Genomic DNA, 16,636 nt, shown 5'->3' on the forward strand with positions numbered 1-16,636 from the left:
TGCAGCGGCTAGAGGAAATGACTCATACGAGCGCGTGGGTGTGGGCGCTATTAAAACAAGGCTGAGAGTACTTTGGGTGAGTCATTCAAACGCAGGCCGTGCCATGGTGAAAAACCATTGTGGCTTTTTAATCAGATGAAATTTCAGGTTTTGCGTGAGTGTTTCTTAAGAGCTATGGATACGAATACTATATTATGTGCTCTCTGTGGGATCCTAATGGCAGCAACCAGCATCAGTGGAGTAAACACGCAAGGTAAGTCTATCTTCCCTGTGAAAGTATCCGCTGAGTACAACTGTTTGTGAATTGTGTGCCGCTATAATGTGAGTTAAACGTGTTTTACAATTTTACAAAGAGTGTATTGAACGTTAGAGATGTTTCCAGTTTACGAGGTGGGTCAATTTAGCCGACATACGGCATTAAAAGTAAGTTTCAAGATGGTTCTTCAATAGCCGAATATGTTTCGGGAACGCGGGTATGTGCCTGTCTTATACATGGGAAAGCATGGCAACTCCAGTGGAGTTAATGACGCTGGTGGAGTCTCGGACGAAATCGTTTCCTTCAGCTTCTGCTCCCACCGGTTCCGCATTCCGATCCCTTTATTTCACCGGGTCTCATGCCCAGAGTTGAAATGCATCGGGACCTCTTAATCCCGGTCCAGATGATGAACAGTGTCCCAATTCTCCTGCCTCTGCTCACCAACCTACAATAGGGAGCAGCGAGCGGTTCATATTTTCCCACAGTTCATGTGTATTCCAAAAAGGAAAGGAAATGGCCTTGGACTAAAATCATCCGGAGGAATTGGCTCCCACAATATAAAAGAATTGTCTGTTTGGAGTTTCTCGGTCGCAAGAATACCAGCGGTTCCTGTGGTTGTAGTTTTGCATGGTGAACTCCGGGAAATGTATTAAAGTGAAAATGAAATCTGGTTTGGTGCACGGCAGTCGACGCATGTTTGTCTGACTGGTTCAAGAGAGCCGTAATAGTGTTTGTGCTCTTTTTGCTCTGAGAACTTCAGACTGAGAATATGAGATTAATGAAGAAACGTTTCTTGTCTGCTTATCTTGTCCACCCCGAAAAATGTGTAATTGCGCGAAAAACATTCAACATATTAGGTCCCCTACAAACTGATGGGTGGAAGTCGTTGCCTCCCCAATGTCAACATGGGGTCTGTGTCACACCTTTGTCCATGCATATCATCAAAAAGGCCTAACAAGTGACTATTGAAGATGTTCCATGCAAAGAAAGTATAATTGGTTTTAGATTTTGTCATATCTGAACGTTTGTGGTGTATGTCATCCTTCCTGTAGCCTATGCTGACAGGTTGTAATATCAAAGTTTCATATTTACTGCAGTTTGATTTGCACCAAATCTTAGTCATCCCACAGTCATAGTCTCAGAGTCGGCTGTCACGGTGTATACCATAGCACAGCAGTCAAATGAAAGTGACTTTGCACTGTCATCTTGCCAATGTGCCAAATTCCAAGTTAGTTACATACTATAGTTCGAAAGGCCAAATGGAAATGAGAAACCTGTAGGATTTGGTACTTTGAAGAAAGGGTTTCAGTTTCAGGCTGTGATGAGCAGCCTCACTGAACCCTGCATTAGGCCTATAGCTCAGAATATCTCCACCTGGGTTGTTTATGACCATACTACTAAGTCTACTACATTTTATTTCAAGCTGTACTTGAAATAATGGTCACAATTAAACCAACTTCAATAAATGATTTCCATGTTGCCTTTTAATGATCTTATCCAAAATAGTTGTACCCAGTTCATTTAAACAGGCATGGGCAGGCAACTGAATGAATTCCAGCATAAAGCCAAACACCTTAAGACTTGAATAAGAAATAGAAACTGTTTAACCTACATAAAGACAAGTGACATCAAGCAACGTCATGTCCTACTTAAAACCAGGGAAGCCCTCCTGGAAGGAGGCAGGTAAATCCTTACTTACAGACAGGGAAAGCCTCCAAGGCAGGGAAACCCTTCAAGACCTGAATCCAGTTACCATTGTATAATCTACTAATCTCAATGCCATGTGCTACACGAATAAGGGAATCCCTTGCTTAAAGATTTCAATATATGAATAGCCATCAACTTGGTCAATTGGTTACCTATAGGACTTCTTTTCATTGGGAGAGAGGTAAACTGGTAGGCTAGCCTTGTAAAGATATATCCAAAGGATATCCAAATGAATTGTGCCCAGTTAATTTAAACAGCCATGGCCAGACAACTATTCAAACGTTTGTCCTGCATAAAGACAAACACCTTTTTTTAAGACTTGAATAAGAATAATAGCCAGTTGATCTAACATGGAAACTGTTTAACCTACATAAAGACAAGTGACGTCATGCCCTACTTAAAACTAGGGAAGCCCTTAAATAAGAGGCAGGTAAATCCTTTACAGACAGGGAAACCCTCCCTCCAAGGCAGGGAAACCCTTCAAGACCTGAGGAGGCACCATGATATAATCTAATCTGAACAGGAAGACCTCATACACGTTGGTCAAAGAAGATAACAAGTGACACCATTACATGTGCTACACAAACAGCAGGGAATCCCTTACTTAAAGATCTAAATCTAAGAATAGCCATCAACATGGTCAATTGGAATTCCCTATTAGCCTTCATCAAGGTAGATAATAGGTGACGTCATGTCACCAACAGTGATGTCCACCTCACATGTGACCTGTTAACAGTGTAGCCATGCTCTGTACAGGTGGAGTAGCTGAGCAGAACAGGTGCTAGTCCTAAATATAAACAGCTAAATCTTTAACTAAAGAACAGAATGCTAGAATAGTTCTAGGTTCATCTAAAATATCCTGTAGTAGTGGCTCATTGATCCAACGCCACCCTAAGACAAGTGGTAAATAATGCATTAGATATGTCTAAATAGCTCATTAGGTCAAAAATCCATCCATTAAATCCTAAACAATCTAGCTGTGAACTATTTCCCCTGTGTTGCAGCAAGCCTCTTCGTACTCATGTCCTGTCGTCACAGTTGTAATGTCCACAGGGCAGATTTGTTTGTGTCTGACATGACTCGAAAGGGCATGTGGCGTACAGCCGGATGCTTGTGGTTTCTGAGGTGAGGCGTCTGTCTCCAGATTGCTCACAGGTTCGCCCAACAGGAGGTCAAACTTCAGTGAAAGTTGCCCCCCCCCCCCTCCCTTCCTCCCCTCCCCACTCTACAGAGCAAAACTGTTTCGTTCCCACACCAACAGATTTTCAGCACCTCACGTCAGCGGCGGGCGGTGGTGGTCACAGTCTTCCGAGCACACACAAACTGCAGTGAACCTTGGGTTCACTCATTCAAAAACAATCTGGCTTTGCTTGCGTACTCGCACCATGAGTAATTTGGTTTCCCAGCAAGTGCAACAGATACATCACCTCAATGGAATTTCCCGAGGTCATTCTGAAGAACAAGACACACACCATACGAGACACCATGACAAGATTGTCACCATATGATGTTTCTTTATTAATTACCTGCAGAACAATTGCCTTCAACCTTGTGGTTTCCTGACTGACGTAATCCATCATCTGAAAAATGCACAGCTGGAACTGTGGTATCAGGTGTTAACACTATGATGTGCTGTGGTATCAGGTGTTAGCACAATGTGACTTCATTCAACTGTCTTGACAAGTTGAACTGTTCACAGTTGTGACATTTACAATTACAGAATAGAACTTTTGTTGGACTGTTTGGACTAGCAGTAGAAGGTTTGTCTGTGTTATTATTTCTGTAGATATTGGTTATTGAAGCTTACCTGCCGTCTAATGTTACAGCATGCAGGCCAGCAGAAGTGTGGAATCCTGACATTGACGAGTGCATTCCCTGCTCCTCTTGCCAGCAGTACCCCAAAACCCCATCATGTGAAAAATGTGAGTCAAGTATAAAATACAACTGGTGAAATATCCACAACCAAGCCTTACATTTCATATCAGGTCTAATGTACACAATACTTTTACATAAACATGATTTTATGTTATAATTATGTTATAATAATAGGTAAATAATATAATAATATGTATAGTAATATATTTACAGACAGGCTTAAAATGGCCACTAGTGTTATATTGCATGCCATACTGTCAGTGGGGTGTGAAAAGGCATATCTGATTTCCACCTCATGGTCCAGGTACTCGTGTTCATCCGGGTCCATCTGACGCCTGGCGCCTGGCGGCCATCACCAGCCTTTCTGTGTTGGCCACTGTGCTGGTGTTCGGTGGGCTGGTCATTGGGGTGCTGGTTCTCAAGTGTAGGACGAAGAGAAGCACCCTACGAGGTGAGGGTCATCTCACGCCCACGTCTATGGAATCCAAAGTCCCAGGAATCTGTCTGTGTATGAGTGGAGATTTAGTGTAAAACGTCTGGCTATTGATTGTGTGCAGAGAAAGCACTACTCCACATTTATATTCTGTACATTTCCAAACAGAATCCATCTCAGGTGCCTGCAGGTGATGCATAATTTAGGAAATTGAAACTGTTATTTGAACATTAAATATTAAGTTCTCTATCTCACTCTTTCCCCAGAGCCTATCGAGGAGACCACAGGACCACTCTACCCTTTGTAGCTGCCCAAGTTGGTATGCACTCACTCTGGTCTTACACATTTTATAAAACATTAACAGTATTAATAGTAAATGAATGTAATACTCACCCTCCTCACCTCTCCTCTGCAGTTTGATTCTGCGTGTGAAGGAACCAAAGGGCTTGGGACAGGGAGCTCCGCATCGGCGAACTGTTACTCCAGTCAATCCCCCTCTGGCCAGGACTCCGACCACAGAGTATTCTTTGAGTAGTGATATTTGACTATTCTATTTATTGTACTGGTAGCTGACATGTAGATGTGCTCAAGAGCTTAAAGTGACAAGACTAGTATGGACTGATCCTGGACCAGCCAGGCCAAGGACCCGCCAGACCAGACGGACCCCCAGAAGGAATGGCACCTCGTGCTGCACCTCCCATCCAGCACTGGCCCTGGTGGGGGGTGGGGGGGGGGGGGGTGGATTGGGGGAGCAGAGGTGCCCTTCCGAGTGCAATCATCTCATCGGATTCTCCTGGAGCTAGAAAATCCATGTTATTCCTAATTTATTTTTCTTTCCAGTCTAGTTTTTAAGCCCCCTCAAGACACACACGGAATCACACTGTTTTTGTTCAGTGGTGTGGAGAGCTGTGATTCCCTATAGATAAGTGCTCTTAATATTAGCCTGACCCTGCTCTATGGTATTGAACATACTGTTAGGCATTTGAGACTACTTTAAAAACTAGCTGCCTTTTCTTGCGACAAACTATTTTGAATCTAAGGGCTTTCTAATACTTTTTACCTGCATAACCCACCCCAAACAACCTCTGGGACATTCCCTGGTCTTTAGTCTGGCACATGGCTTCTTGAATGTACAAAGTTGAGCAACAGCACATATTTTATTGAGTTGTCTTTTGATAGGTCATAGTATTAATACGTTACTTCCATGCTTAAACAGTATGCACTTAACATGTTGTCAAGAGCGACCTCACAGTCTGGATGTATGCTAAGTTTTGACACTGACGTGATGACTGCCTGTGGTGCCTTTTTAAAAAAATTTTTTTTTTATTCTGGAGAGTCTGACGCGTGCGCAGCATCTGTGCCTCAGGGGACACGCAGAGGGAACAACAACATCTCTCTCCTCCCTTCTGCTTGCCACAGCTGCACGCACGCCGTCAAATAGCCAAGAATACTGGGAAGAAGAAGTAGTGAGGGTGCACACAAGGGGGTTGGCGTGAACGACAGTGGGGTAGCTCGCCGCAGATCATGCATTTTCGTGAGTCTCCAGACCGCCACAGTTCCTCAATTCCCCGTCGCTCTCTTAGGGCAGGGACGGGGGGCGCTATCTGTCACTGTTGGCCGTAGGCCTCAGGGCTTTCACAGTTCACTGTCCTCCCCCTCTCAAGTGCAAGTGCATCAGACACAGATTTGAAGGGCCTTCCTCAAAAGGCTAGCCTACCTCGGCAAGGGCCAGCTATGCGCTGTCACTGAGTCTGCTGCAGAATCTAAACACGGCTATTTGAGTCTTCCCAGAGATTAATGGACCTGAGTCACATAGTGCCTTAGTCAGGAGTCAGGCAGGCGTAAACGTAAACCACTGCCACTGGTGTGCATCCTCTCTTTGCAGGACCATTCAGATAAGCATGTGTGTAAGCAAATTAAAGCTATTTTTGTTTTTGAACTGCTGGTCAGCTAGTCTGACAATGACTTTAAAATGTCTCACAGTTTGATGCAGGAGAAACAAAAGCACACCCCATGGCAACTGTCAGAAACACCATTAAGCTGGTGTCTGACTGGACACCACGACAAGCACGACTGGGACGTTAGTGTAGTGGTGTGCATGGTGGGTGAAGGGGGTGGGGGTACGGCATGAGCGGATGGGTGAAGTTATTGAAGCACAAAGCCCTAGTTTCACAGACTGCCAAACGTGGCGAGATGACACACGTTACTGACAGATGACTCAATTTTTATCAGTTTAGTAGCAGTACTGTTTGCATATTTTCCCATTTTTATAAGAACATAAGTCACAGCTGTGCAGTGTCTGTATTGTTGCTATACCGACCACGAGGAAACAATCCCCAGATGTCACAATGTGAAGCAGAAGGGTAGGTTTACATTAGGTCACCTTCTCCGAACCTAGATGGCTGTTACCATGGCATCAGTGTTTACCTATGGTGGGTCTGTAGAACATGTATTTGTACACATTAAAAAAGTTTATATGGAAAACTAATAAGTGTCTTTCATTATCTGTTAAAAGCTTGTTGGGGGTCTGTATTGCATAAAGAAGTAGATTGTTGGTTTTCTGTTCTACTGCAGTCAGGCTACATGATTTTCCTCCCAAGTAGAGAAAATGCCAAGCCTACCAATTTCATTATACACTTAACCTCTTGCCTTGTAAAATCTGCTGTGGCATGAAGAACAAGTACACCTTGTGGTGTGTGAGACAGTAGCAGAAAAGGGTCACCATAGCAGTGGTCTTTACACTTGTGTTTATTTTATTTCAAGAAAGTGAGGGCATGACCGTCTACAAATAAACATTATTTGCAAGTCCTCTACTCAAGAAAGAGAAAACATTGATCAACAAAAGAACAAAAATAAATATTTTGTATATTTTCTTAGATATATGCAACTGATTGCAGAGATAGAGAGAAGAAGAGGTCTCAATTAACATTTCAGAAGTCAGTTTTTTTTATATTGGAGTTTGAAATGCACTTGAAGCCATTGATACACATAGGGCAGAACTCCTATTCTTAAATAAAATCAGTAAGCACATGAATATAGGCATAGAATGGAAACTATTAATAGCAACTTTAATCTGAGTACAATGGTAGGAAATGGCACATGTAAGAAATGCAGCCTGGCGTCACCATCTTTCGCAGAATCTGTCACATGATGCTTTGTGCGTCTCGGGTGAGAACCGAACAGAAGTCTTGTTTATATATATATTTATATATACTTATATAACCAAATACAATGTTTACATTTTATGTTATGTTTTTTTTCTCCTTAATAAGGTGTGAAACCTGAGCAGTATTGAAATTACAAGTCCCCTCTTCCATTGGCGTCCTGCTAATGATAGAGCCCGACCGATCATGGATGTCTAAAGCACAACACCACCACAGACAACTGTGAGGTCGTCACAAACACTTGAAGATACATACATATTTTTCATCTTGTGCGTGACAGTAATAGTTTTTGTGAAGAAAAAGAAAATACTTGCACAAGATTAAATAAAAAAAAAAAAAAAAAGAACAGTGATATAGTACAACAGAGTCTTTTTAAAATACGCACTGTGGGAAAAATACTTAACAATACCATTATTGTTATTATTAATCATTATCATTATACTAATATTATTGCAAAAAGACACCAATCTGAAATGTTCTGAGAGATGTGTATTTAGTTGGGACTTAGCCGTTCTCTAGACTACCAAGGCGTCATGATTTTCATTTACAATCAATCCGAAGTGGACTTAAGAGCACATCCGAAACATGCACGTGGAATACCAGAGTTAAAAATGCTCAGAGCTGAGACTCTTGATATAGTCTTACAAAACATTAAAAGGTGGGGTATAAATAGTCTTTCTTAAATAAATAAATACACTTGATATCTTGTATCTCGAAGGTAACGCTCGGGAAGGATGGAAGGTTGGGGGACACACGTGAAACTTCCTGCTGTCTGACCGCACATCAACAGCGCTGCCCACAACGAGACTGCGGAGACACCGGTCATTCTGCACTCACAGCCAGGGCTAACGGGAGTTTGTTACTCATATATCTATACATATATATATCTTCTTTAGGAAAAGAAAACAAAAAAACGAAAAGAAAGGACAGGCTAGGATGAATAACACACGGACCTGAAGCTAAAAGGAAGCACTGGGCAAACGGGAGTTCCCCGTGAGTGACATACTAATGGTCGAATAACGCTGTACCTTCTCTCCTTGATGGGCCTATCAGCACTTAAAGTGCTAAACTGAAGGCCTCCTGGGGGGAGGGGGGGGTCGTCTCGCACATTCCTCGGGGATTAACGGGATAGCCCCGCGGTATTCCTGTGCCACCACGCCCCTGAGCGTGAAAGCACCTTTGACATTTTTTTTCCCTCGAAACCCGTCACCAGATCAACTGGCCAGGCTGTGGTTGTCTGCCGCTCGCTCCCATCGAGGTCGTTTGGTTCTCACGAGCGATCGCATCGGTCGGACTCTACGTCTGGAGGCAGCATGGGTGGTGGTTAGGGGGTAAAAGGGGGTTTAACGTAAGAGGGAACAATAAGTCTTGAGACCGTTTGTCCCCCCAGACTACATTAAGAGGGTTTCAGATAGTACCATTAAATTCATAAGGATGTGCACTCCTTAAAAATATAAAAGAAAATAGGAACACAACGGAAATAAAAGAGACACATTCAAACTCAAAAACAAAAGAAACAGTCTGTGAGTCGAGTCAGTCAGGCACCGTCATCGTGATTTCTGGAGCTTTTTACAGTGTCATTGTCCCTACCAGAGGTAGTCTAATGGGGGGCTACGCCTGACTGCACCTAATGAAAAGCCTGCACTGCCTGACCACCAGAGAAGTCACTCTGGGAAGAGGCATCTAGAGGGCTGGGGGGATGGGGGCACCTGAACGCCGCTCGAGAAGGACCAGCAGACTAACCTGATTTACAATTATTGGCATCAGCCTGTTTAACAGTAGAGCTGAGGGAGGTTAGAGGAAGGGGGGGTGGGGGCAATCTGCTGACTAGCATTACCTTTTTTTCATATATAGATATACATCTTCCCTTGGAGCACAGAGTGTACAGTCAAGACTAAAAGACACAACCCCCCCCCCCAAAAAAAATAAACGCAGGGCTGCCTTAGCTCAGAGGAAAGGGTCCACACCCAGTCCCATGAAGGAGTTGGGGTCCATGTCGAAGGAGGCCTCATAGGAGGCCTGCGAGTTCTGGTGCATCTTCTGGTGGTGGCGCAGGTTGGACTTGCTGGAGAAGCGCTTGTCGCACAGCAGGCAGGAGAAGGGCTTCTCTTTGGTGTGGATGCGGCGGTGGCAGATGAGCTGCGTGGAGACGCGGAAGGCCTTGCCGCACTCCAGGCACTGGTAGCGCTTGGGCTCCGTGTGGATGCGCCGGTGGTTCTTGAGCGCCATGAGGTTGGTGAACTCCTTCTGGCAGACGGAGCAGAAGAAGGAGCCCATCTTGTGGCTGTTCTTGTGGTTGAGGAGGGAGCCGGCGTGCCGGTAGGCGCGGCCGCAGTGCTCGCACACGTGGCTCTTCTCCGACTCGGCGCCGGCCTCGCCGTGCTCCTGGAGCTCGCCGGGGTAGCCGCCGACGCTGCTGCCGCCGCTGCTCATGCCGCCGCCGCCGCCACCGCCGCCACCGTGGACCTGACCGAACACCTGGTCCATCTTGGGCAGGCCGCCTTGAAGCCCCATCCGCGGGTCCATCCCCGAGTTCCAGTCCAGCTCGTCCTCAATGGGCATGTTCTCGGGGGCAGGGTACGCGTGCTGGGCCTGACCTGGGTGGTGGTGCTGCTGCTGCTGCTGCTGCTGATGGTGAGGGTGGTGCGGGTGGAGTTGCTGCTGGTGGTGGGAGTGGGGGTGGTGGAGGTGGTACCCCGACCCCGACGCTGCCACTGCCCCTCCACCGGGCAGCGGGCGGCCCTTGCTGTGCACCTCCATGTGGCTCTGCATGTGGGCGAACTCGCAGAAGGTCTTGCCGCAGTCGGGGCAGCAGTGGCGCGGCATCTGCGCGTGGCTCTCCAGCGCTAGCTGGTCGGCGAACGTGCGCAGGCACAGCGAGCAGTGCAGCAGGTCCGACGAGTGCGTCTTCTTGTGGTTCAGCAGCGAGCCCGCATGCCGGTAAGAGCGGCCGCACTGGTCACACCTGCCATGGGCAAGAGAGAGAGAGAGAGAGGGGAGAGAGAGAGAGACAGGGAGAGGGGGAAAAAAAAGGACAAGAGGTCAAACAAGACCACTCCAACTCTGCCGCTGTAACATAAAAAGCATACGGCCGAGAAATCTGAGCCAAGTGGGGGGGGGGGGGGGGTTGCTGCTGCTGCATGTGCATGTGTGGGTTTTTAAGCAAAGCTTCTCATTTCAGCTTGAAATGTTAGCCCTTCAAACCCATGAGAGAAGATATTCCTGACAATCTGCCTCTAATCAATGAACTTTAGTGCCGAGTCGGGAAACACCCAGTCGAACTTGGCTTGGAGGCACACTGGGTCCCCTGCCACAGAGCAGACGAGTTCACAGCCGTGGCTTTCTGCTCCAGAGAATGAGGGGACTGCTGGGAGGGGTCAAGCTTGCCAAACCCACTTAAAAGCAACAATAAAGAGAACACTGGTCTTTTGTAGCTCCACTTTACTCTTGGAGCACAACTGATAGTGCCCTATTCTAGCAGGCATTCTTCACATACACAAATGAAATGTAAGCCATCTGTGTTATCACTGGAGCTACAGGTAAAGCATTGACTAATGTAAATGCTTATTTACATAACTGTTAGTTTATGTGCACGACTGAATGCCTCGCTGATTAGAATCTCTAAAATAACAACATGTAACATTTAACGCCCACACACGGCTTATTCAGGCAATTTACCATCACAGTGCAGTCACCCTTCCTATTCAAATGCAGCCTGATGACTCACGTGTAGCACTTGTCGCCTCCTTCTTGGCCGCTGGCTGCCCTGCGGGGGTCTCGTCCACCACTGGCCCCACCGCTGCTGCCGCTGCTGCCGCCTCCGCTCACGCAGCGGTGCCTCTTAAGGCCCGAACGGCCCTGGAAGGTCTTGCCGCAGGTGGGGCAGCTGAAGGTGGAGACGCCGCGGGCGTGGATCTTCAGGTGGTTGTGCAGGATGCTGGAGAGGCGGAAGGCCTTGCCGCAGGTGGGGCACACGTGCTTCTTCTTCTGCGTGTGGATGCGCGTGTGGTTGCGCAGCGCCATGGGGTTGGAGAAGGGCTTGCCGCAGAAGGCGCAGCTGAAGTGGCCCGTCTTGTGCGTGTTCTTGTGGTTGAGCAGCGAGCCGGCGTGCCGGTAGCTGCGGCCGCAGACGCCGCACTTGTAGGGCCGCTCCTCGCGGGGCACGGCGCCTCCGCCGCCGGACCTGCCCGCGGCGTCGACAACGGCCGCCGTTGGCGGTGCCGCGCAGGCGTGCGCCCGGAGCTCCTCGACGGAGGGGAACGTCTGCCGGCAGCTCTTGCACGTGGGCTCGCGGGGTCGCCGGCGTCCTCTGCCCCGCGCCGGGCCGTCGGCGTTCTTGCGGTTGGCGGCGCAGCGGTGGTTGAGCAGCTGCTTCTTGCCGCGGAAGGCTTTCCCGCACGCCTGGCAACCGTGCTTCTTCAGGCCAAAGTGGATGCGCAGGTGGTTCTTCATGGCCAGCTGGTTGGAGTAGGTGTTGTTGCAGATGGAGCAGTGGTACTCGCCCGTCTTGTGCGAGTTCTTGTGGTTCACCAGGCTGCCGGCGTGCCGGTAGCTGCGGCCGCACTGGTTGCAGACGTACGGCCGCGGGTCGTTGGGGTCCTGGATCCCCGGCGGGGGGGACTGCACCGCCGCTGCCCCCTGGCTGTCCTTCTCCGGGCTGGGGCCAGCTCCAGCGCCTCCTCCATCGGTGGACGGGGCCTGGCGCCGCTTGCGTCTCTGGGCCTTGCGCAGGCGCAGGCCGTTCTGGGCCAGCTCGCCATTCATCTGCATCAGCGTCTGGATCTGCTTGTTGAGCTCCTGGATCTTGGCCTTGTTCTCCTCGTGCACTCGCAAGTGGTTCTGCAGCTGCTTGTGGATCTTGAAAGCTTTGCCACACTCTGTGCAGGTGTGCCTGAGACAAAAAAAAAGACCATTAAATGACTTGAACTCATAAATCATATTAATCATGATAAATCATGAATCATAAACTACCATTATAAAACTTCATTTGTACCACTCAATACTAATATAATAAAATTGAAAGTTGTACAAGCTTTTGCATTGATTTTTATAGACTAACTTGTCAGTATATAAGATGACTACTGCTCCATAATGACATGATTATTTGTCTAACTTACTTTTTGATATCAAAGTGAGTCCTCTCATGGCTCTTGAGGGCCAGCAGGTTGTAGAAGCGTTTCTGGCACACATAGCAACGAAACACCCCCGTCTTGTGGGACTTCTTGTGGTTGAGGAGGGAGCCCGCGTGCCTGTAGGCTCGTCCGCACTGTTCACACTTAAAGAGGCGATCGCCTCCTTGGCTCTCGTCCAGGTGTCCCACGGCGCTCCTGCCCAGCGACGGCTCGCCGTCCGGTTTGCCCTCGCTCTTCACCCCGTCGCCGACGCCCTCTCGTCGCTGGCCCGGGCACGGGTGGCTCTCCAGATGCTGGAAGCTGACGCAGGAGACGCCGCACTTGCCGCAGATGATGCTCGCCGGTTCTTGTTTGGGCGCCGGTGGGTTGTCCTGGCCGGCGCCGTAACGCTGGGGTGGCGGCTGCAGTGGTGGCGGTGGCGGCAGCAGCTGTGGCGGCGGCGGCTCCGCGGACGACGACGACGCCGTTGCCTGGGTGTGCAGCAGCTGGTGGGCCATGAGGTCCTGCTTCCTGGTGAAGCTCTCGCCGCACGTGCTGCAGATGATGAGGCTGCCGTCGCCCGGCTGGTTCTCACCACCGCCGCCGTCCTCCTCCTTCTCGGCCTCCAGCGAGGACATGGACGACGGGCCCGAGCTGGACGGCGTGCCGTGGAGCTGCGTGTGCCCGCGCAGGTGGCTTCGCAGCGCCCGCATGCTGGTGTAGTGGTTGCCGCACACCGAGCAGTGATACATCTCGCCGTCCTCCTCCTCCTCCTCGCCGCCATCGTACTCGTCGTCTTCGTCCTCGCCGCCGTGCTCCTCCATGTCGCCGTCGAAGCCATGGCCGCGCTCGTCGCCCATCATCCCGCCGTGCATGTTTTGGTGGTAGCCGTGCTGCTCGGGGTAGTAGCCCTGCGCCGAGCCGTGCCCCTCGTAGCCGACAGGAGCGCCGGACTCGCCGATAAGGTGCTGCCCCTGGTAATCCACGTGGCTGCCCGAGCCGTTGGTGAGGGCGCCATGCTGCTGCTGCTGCTGTTGCTGCTGCCGGTGGTGGTGGAGGGGGCATGCATGTGACTTGATGCCTGCGATGTCGCCAAACGTCTTCCCGCAGTCAGCGCACATGTGCCTCTCCATGAGGGGCTCACCGCCGTGAGGTAGGTGTGCGGCTTCCTCCTCCTGGGGGTAGGGCAAGTCGTACTGCTCTTGGTAGCCCATGGGCTCGTCCTGGTGGCCCTGGTGATGGTGGTGGTGGTGGGGTTGGCCGTCCGTGGCCTGGTGCTCGGGCAGCAGGTGGGGCTCGTCCTGCAGGTCTTCAGGGAGGTCCAGCACGTCGCCGATGTCCTCCTCGTCCTCCTCCGAGAGCGGGTAGCCGCCCTGCTGGTTCTCCAGCGTCTGGGGCTCGGACGAGAGCCAGTCGCCCTCGGCGCTGTGGCTCAAGGTGGAGGTCTGGGCGCGGTGGATGCGGTGGTGGCTGCGAAGGGCGGCCAAGTGCGGGTAGTTCTTCCGGCAGATGGAGCACTGGTAGACGCCCGTCTGGTGCGAGCGCTTGTGGTTGATGAGGCTGCCCGCGTGCCGGTAGCTCTTGTTGCAGACGTTGCACTTGAAGCGCCGGTCCCCGTCCGGCGACGACTCCTCCTCCTCCTTCACCTGATGGTTGGCCGACAGGTCCTCCTGGAGGTCCTCCGACGCCGGGGCCACTGCCGTTCCGTCGAGACCGTGAGTACCCTGAGAGTTCAGCATGGGCGGCTCGTCCTGGAACGGGTCGGGGATGTAGATCTGGCCGTTTTCAGCCGAGCCCACCGGCTGCCCGTAGTCCTCCTGTTTGTCCAGCAGGGGAGGCATGGGTGGGGTGTCGCTGGATGGAGGGTACTCCGGCGACTGACTGGCACTGTAAGTGAAGTCGCCATCGTCAGGCATGTTCACGGGCAGCTCGAAGGACACGGAGGAGGAGTTGTGCAACAGAATGTGGTCCTGGAACTCGTCGTCATTGGGGAACGCCGTTTGGCAGAGGTGGCAGAAATGCACGTCGGCCGCCGCGTTGCCGTTCTGCTGCGAGCCCGCAGCCTGCTCCTGCTTCCTCTCAGGATGGGTGGTGGCGACACCGGCGCTGGTGGGGGTTGAGGCAGCAGTGGGAGGGGTGGCCCCAGCGCTGGAACGTCCCCTGGTCTTGCTGTGGATGCGCTGGTGGCTGCTGAGGGCGGCGAGGTTGTTGAACTGTTTGAAGCAGATGGTGCACTCGAACGTGCCCACTGTGTGGGTTTTCTTGTGGTTGTTCAGGCTTCCGTAGTGTCTATAGGTCTTGTCGCACATGTTGCACTTGTAAGGACGGTCGCTGGCGTCTTCAGAAGCTCCCTTGTCGCTTGAGGCGGAGCCGGGGAGGATGTCTGGCATGCCGCTGTCACTGAAGCTATCCTCCACAGGCAGGTTTAGGCCCATGTCAGGCTCTAGATCAGGAACTACATCAAAACTCTGCTCATCCTTGTAATGCATCTCATCGTGGTCCTCATGGCTGCTGGCCTGGCCATGTTCGGTGCTGCCCCTTCGGCTTCTTGACCCTCTGGCCTCTCGATTGCGATGGACCCTTTGATGAGTGGCCAACTGGGTTGCCAGTCTAAATGCCTTCCCACAGTCCATGCAGGAGTACTTCTTGCGAGAGGTGTGGATGCGCAGGTGGTTCTTAAGGGCCAAGCTATTTGACAGCTGCCTGGCGCATATAGGGCACTGAAAAGAGCCCACCTCGTGCGTTTTCTTGTGGTTGGCCAAGCTGCCTGCATGCCTGTAGCCTCTCCCACATTCGTCACACTTGAACTTGCGGTCTTCCTCCGACTCCAGGTGGGTATCCATGTGTTCCAAAAGACTGGGCATGTTCGAGCACACGATACCACAGTGCTTGCATAAAAAGCCTTTGGTCCGTACTGGCTCTTGCACAGCCATTACAGATGATCTGAAGCTGTGCTGGTGCTGCCAGCAGGATTCATTCGCAGAGTATGGTGGTTAACACTTTAGAGAACAAAAATATCCATATTCGCAGGTCTACTACAGTAACTTTCAGTATGTCCCTACAGGGAGGGCGACATGCAAGAGGTATGAGGTCAGTCATTCACATCCGCTCCACGGGAAAACCGTTTGAAACACGGGTGCAGGCACCAGAGGGAAACTGTTGAAAAAAAAGAAAGAACTTTATCGATGAGTGTGTCAGCTAAATTCAACGCACATAGGAAATCATACTGCCGCTTCATATTCGTGAGTCATCGAAATGAAAGTTCCATGAAGTCACTAACATCAGGTTGCTCTTTTAAACTTTGCTTACCACGCGAATTTACCGAATTGCACGGCCAAGCGGCCTTATAATTGACGCTATGGAAGCAGAAAAGTAGTGTCACTGTAACGTAATTACAGCAAATGATTCCGGTTATTTACAACTATATCTACGATCAAATGCGTTAAAATGTACTTTCCCTCCCTGATTACACAACAGGCGGCTAACTAATAAAGTTAGCCAACCACAGGCTAAGCATTTCTCATTCATTCAATTCCAAAATTATAATCGAATGCGCAAATTAATTTGACTAGTTGAATAGTACATTCGACGGTTAGCGGTGTCACGGTATGCCTTAGTTTTAATATCGAACAACGGCAGAGCCGACTGCAGAACTTACTTGTGCTCCCTGACACTCTTTTAGCCATCCAGCTAGGTAGCGCATTGGGATGGAGGCTAGCACAATGGCAGCGCTAGATTATTTACACAGTAAACAATTAGCTTGTGGCTAACGGGCAAGCTAGCTATTCAAACAGAACATGTACGTTTTCGCCCCCTGATAAAACATTCTGAAAGGCTCCACCGAGCAAATCGTACATCTCCGTGTACAGATGGCAACGAAAGTAAACGATTACACATGTGTATTTGTTAACACTGACGATTAAGAAACTTTTGACTTGATTTAACTTGTCAAATTAGCTAACGTTCCCTAGTGTTAGCCAGCTAGCTGGGCATGTAACAACTAGCTAACCCAATGGCCAGCTAATATTAGCTAACGTTGACCAACGAGCTGGTGAAAGCTAACTTGCTAGCCAGAGAAACAAATGTCGTG

The 16,636-nt window shown here is 49.8% G+C and overlaps 3 protein-coding genes across 5 annotated transcripts in view; 2 read left to right on the forward strand and 1 right to left on the reverse strand.

Annotated features, from left to right (window-relative positions):
* LOC121700164 (tumor necrosis factor receptor superfamily member 12A) lies at positions 1-6,759 on the forward strand. Its single transcript, XM_042082954.1, has 5 exons — positions 1-253; positions 3,790-3,885; positions 4,143-4,289; positions 4,538-4,590; positions 4,687-6,759. Exons 1-4 carry the CDS (start codon positions 136-138, stop codon positions 4,576-4,578), a joined length of 402 nt encoding a protein of 133 aa, XP_041938888.1. The 5' UTR covers positions 1-135; the 3' UTR covers positions 4,579-4,590; positions 4,687-6,759.
* The window catches only part of znf668 (zinc finger protein 668), a 20,563-nt gene continuing 8,955 nt past the window's right edge, over positions 5,029-16,636 (forward strand). For 2 of the 3 annotated variants that reach the window (XM_042082942.1, XM_042082940.1), the window contains exons 1-2: positions 5,029-5,040; positions 13,738-13,739. The gene's annotated coding sequence lies outside the window, so the exon portion shown is untranslated. The remainder of the gene's footprint in view (positions 5,041-13,737; positions 13,740-16,636) is intronic. The other variant, XM_042082941.1, reaches the window with a different exon arrangement.
* Positions 7,002-16,636, reverse strand: part of znf646 (zinc finger protein 646) — a 10,113-nt gene continuing 478 nt past the window's right edge. Inside the window, exons 2-4 of the mRNA XM_042082935.1 lie at positions 12,553-15,702; positions 11,163-12,326; positions 7,002-10,400 (exon numbers count right to left, since the gene is read on the reverse strand). Coding sequence (XP_041938869.1) covers positions 9,383-10,400; positions 11,163-12,326; positions 12,553-15,479 — 5,109 coding nt within the window. The 5' untranslated portion in view covers positions 15,480-15,702 and the 3' untranslated portion in view covers positions 7,002-9,382. The remainder of the gene's footprint in view (positions 10,401-11,162; positions 12,327-12,552; positions 15,703-16,636) is intronic.

The sequence above is a fragment of the Alosa sapidissima genome, chromosome 24 (assembly GCF_018492685.1).
Source record: "Alosa sapidissima isolate fAloSap1 chromosome 24, fAloSap1.pri, whole genome shotgun sequence".
Lineage (NCBI taxonomy): Eukaryota > Metazoa > Chordata > Actinopteri > Clupeiformes > Clupeidae > Alosa > Alosa sapidissima.